The 2,500-nt window shown below is 45.4% G+C and overlaps 1 protein-coding gene across 2 annotated transcripts in view; it reads left to right on the top strand.

Annotated features, from left to right (window-relative positions):
• Nucleotides 1–2,500, top strand: part of LOC307252122 (synaptogyrin-1-like) — a gene marked incomplete at both ends in the record, with an annotated part of 25,180 nt that overhangs the window by 20,028 nt on the left and 2,652 nt on the right. Inside the window, one exon of one of the 2 annotated variants that reach the window (XM_080029698.1) lies at nucleotides 1,437–1,538. The exons of the other annotated variant lie outside the window; for it this stretch is intronic. Coding sequence (XP_079885824.1) covers nucleotides 1,437–1,538 — 102 coding nt within the window. Of the gene's footprint in view, nucleotides 1–1,436; nucleotides 1,539–2,500 lie in introns of those variants that run through there. 2 annotated transcript variants of the gene reach the window in all.

Raw genomic sequence — 2,500 nt, 5'->3', positions numbered from 1 at the left:
GGTAAGAATAGCACACACACATACTCAGTCAGTCAGTCAGTCAGACACACATACACACACAGTACAGAGACACACACACACTCACACACACACACACACACACACACACACACACACACACACACACACACACACACACACACACACACACACACACACACACACAGACAGATAGACACACACACAGACACAGACACAGACACACACACACACACACACACAGTACAGAGACACACACACACACACACACACACACACACACACACACACACACACAGTACAGAGACACACACACACACACACACACAGTACAGAGACACACACACACACACACACACAGTACAGAGACACACACACACACACACACACACACAGACACACACGCTGAGGGCACATGTGTTGATCTGCCCTCGTAATTTATTCACCCCAATACCGGCACATTTCATACACACAGCAGTTCATCCAGACATTGTTTGACCTGGTTAGTCAGAAGCCCCTTTTACACAGCCAGTGAAAGCCTTTCGGCCCTCCGCCCTGCTGTATAAATGCGACCGTTGCGGAACGGGGGAAGAAAGGTGCGAGAGATTGTTCCGGGAATTTTACTACCTCGGGGGGTAGTAAGATTCCCGACACGATCAGTTCCGCCTCTCTGTTTAAATGCTCCAGCTTGTTGTAGCGAGATCAACTGGCACATCGTGGGGACAGTAAAATACGGCCCTCTTACTGCAAGCTCCAGCACTTCTGCTCTCAATTCACCGGCCAGTGTTGTTGTTGTTAAGCAGCTGACCGGCGCGGCGCTAAATGTTTACGTCACACCTGACGCTGTTTACAAGCACCTCTTTCATTCCGGAGCGCTGTGTAAAAGGAGCTACTGATGCGCCAGCAGGCCGGCGTTGCTTGGTTCTGTGTAAATAACACAGAAGCAAGCAAAGCCGGCATATTGGAGTGATGTTGTTCCGTCAATATGCCGCAATCTCTGTGTAAAAGGGGCTTATGTCAGTCAGTGAAAAGCCGAAAAGCATTGATAATGTGACGATAGTAAATGTAAAAGGGGCTTACGTGAATGCTTGAGAACATTTGTATATGTGTCATCTCATATCCATGCATACTGTGTGTCTGTGTGTGTGTGTGTGTGTGTGTGCGTGTGTGTGTGTGTGTGTGTGTGTGTGTTTGTGTGTATGTGTGTGTGTGTGTGTGTGTGTTTGTGTGTGTGTGTGTGTGTATGTGTGTGTGTGTATCACCCTCATACTCATACATGCATGTGTGTGTGTGTGTGCGTGCGTGTGTGCGTGTGTGTGTGTGTGTGTGCGTGCGTGCGTGTGTGTGTGTGCGTGTGTGTGTGTGTGCGTGCGTGCGTGCCTGCGTGTGTGGGTGTGTGTGTGTGCGTGCATGTGTGCGTGTGTGTGTGTGTGTGTGTGTGCGGTTGCTTCCCACAGGGCGCTCAGGCTCTGTTCTCGATGGAGAAGTTAAAGAACGTTTCATTTGAAGAGGAATACACCAAACTGTTCCCCCCTCAACCCAACCCGCCTTTTGTCTGAGTTATACCCTGTTTCTGTCCCCACTACCACTGATTTAACCTGCATACAACCCAGTATATACACTGCACTTGTTTAAGGGCCCTAGAGATGTTTTGGATTAGTATGCAGAACTCGAAACTTTAGTTATCTCAACATAAGATAATGAATTAAAGGGGGGGCGCCCTTAGCTCAGTTGGTAGGACGTCCCCCCCCCCCATGGGCCTCGGCCAGCAGCGGACCCGGGTTTGATTCCAGCCCGCGGTCGTTCTCTGCATGTCACTCCCCTCTCTGCCCCATTTCAACTCTGTCTCTACACTATCAATAAAGCGTAAAAATTCAAAAAAAATATCTTAAAAAAAAAAAAATTACTATGTTGTTAAGGAACACATATATGCTGGTGTTAATATTTAAAAAAATTGCAATATGTTAAATATATATATATATATATTTTAAGACATTCCGATTCTGATTCAATTGTTGATCAGTTCACATGACACAACAGTCACTCGGCCAAATACAGAGAGTAACGGATAACAGGCTGCTTAAAGGTGCAGTGTGTAATATGACATCATCAAGAAAGTTCTACAAAGTTCTAGAATGCAGCGCTCCCTGGGTAACCCCACCCCTTTAGAATAATAACAGAAGCTACAGTGGCCTTCAAGGTCAAGAACAATTCTAAATTTTAAACAATACACCTGATGACATTCCAACTATGACACTTTCAAGATGGCGGCACTAGGCCTTGGTCCAAAATATGCAGAAATATGGACATATATGAGACTCTTTCTAAGGGGGAAAAAAATCATTCAAAACATTTTTTTCAGCTATTATGCACTAAATTAAATGTACTTATGGATATTATAATTACTTTCTACAAAATCTGCTAGGAAATAAAACCCAAAATGCTACACACTGCAGGTTTAAATCCCTGTAAGATTAACGGATAACAAGCTGCTTAACTCCCTGTGATCCTGTGTGGAGTG

The sequence above is a fragment of the Ammodytes marinus genome, assembly GCF_949987685.1.
Source record: "Ammodytes marinus genome assembly, chromosome: 6".
In the NCBI taxonomy this organism is placed as follows: Eukaryota; Metazoa; Chordata; class Actinopteri; order Uranoscopiformes; family Ammodytidae; genus Ammodytes; species Ammodytes marinus.
Note: the sequence above shows the minus strand (reverse complement) of the source record. Positions and strands in the feature narration are given on the sequence as shown.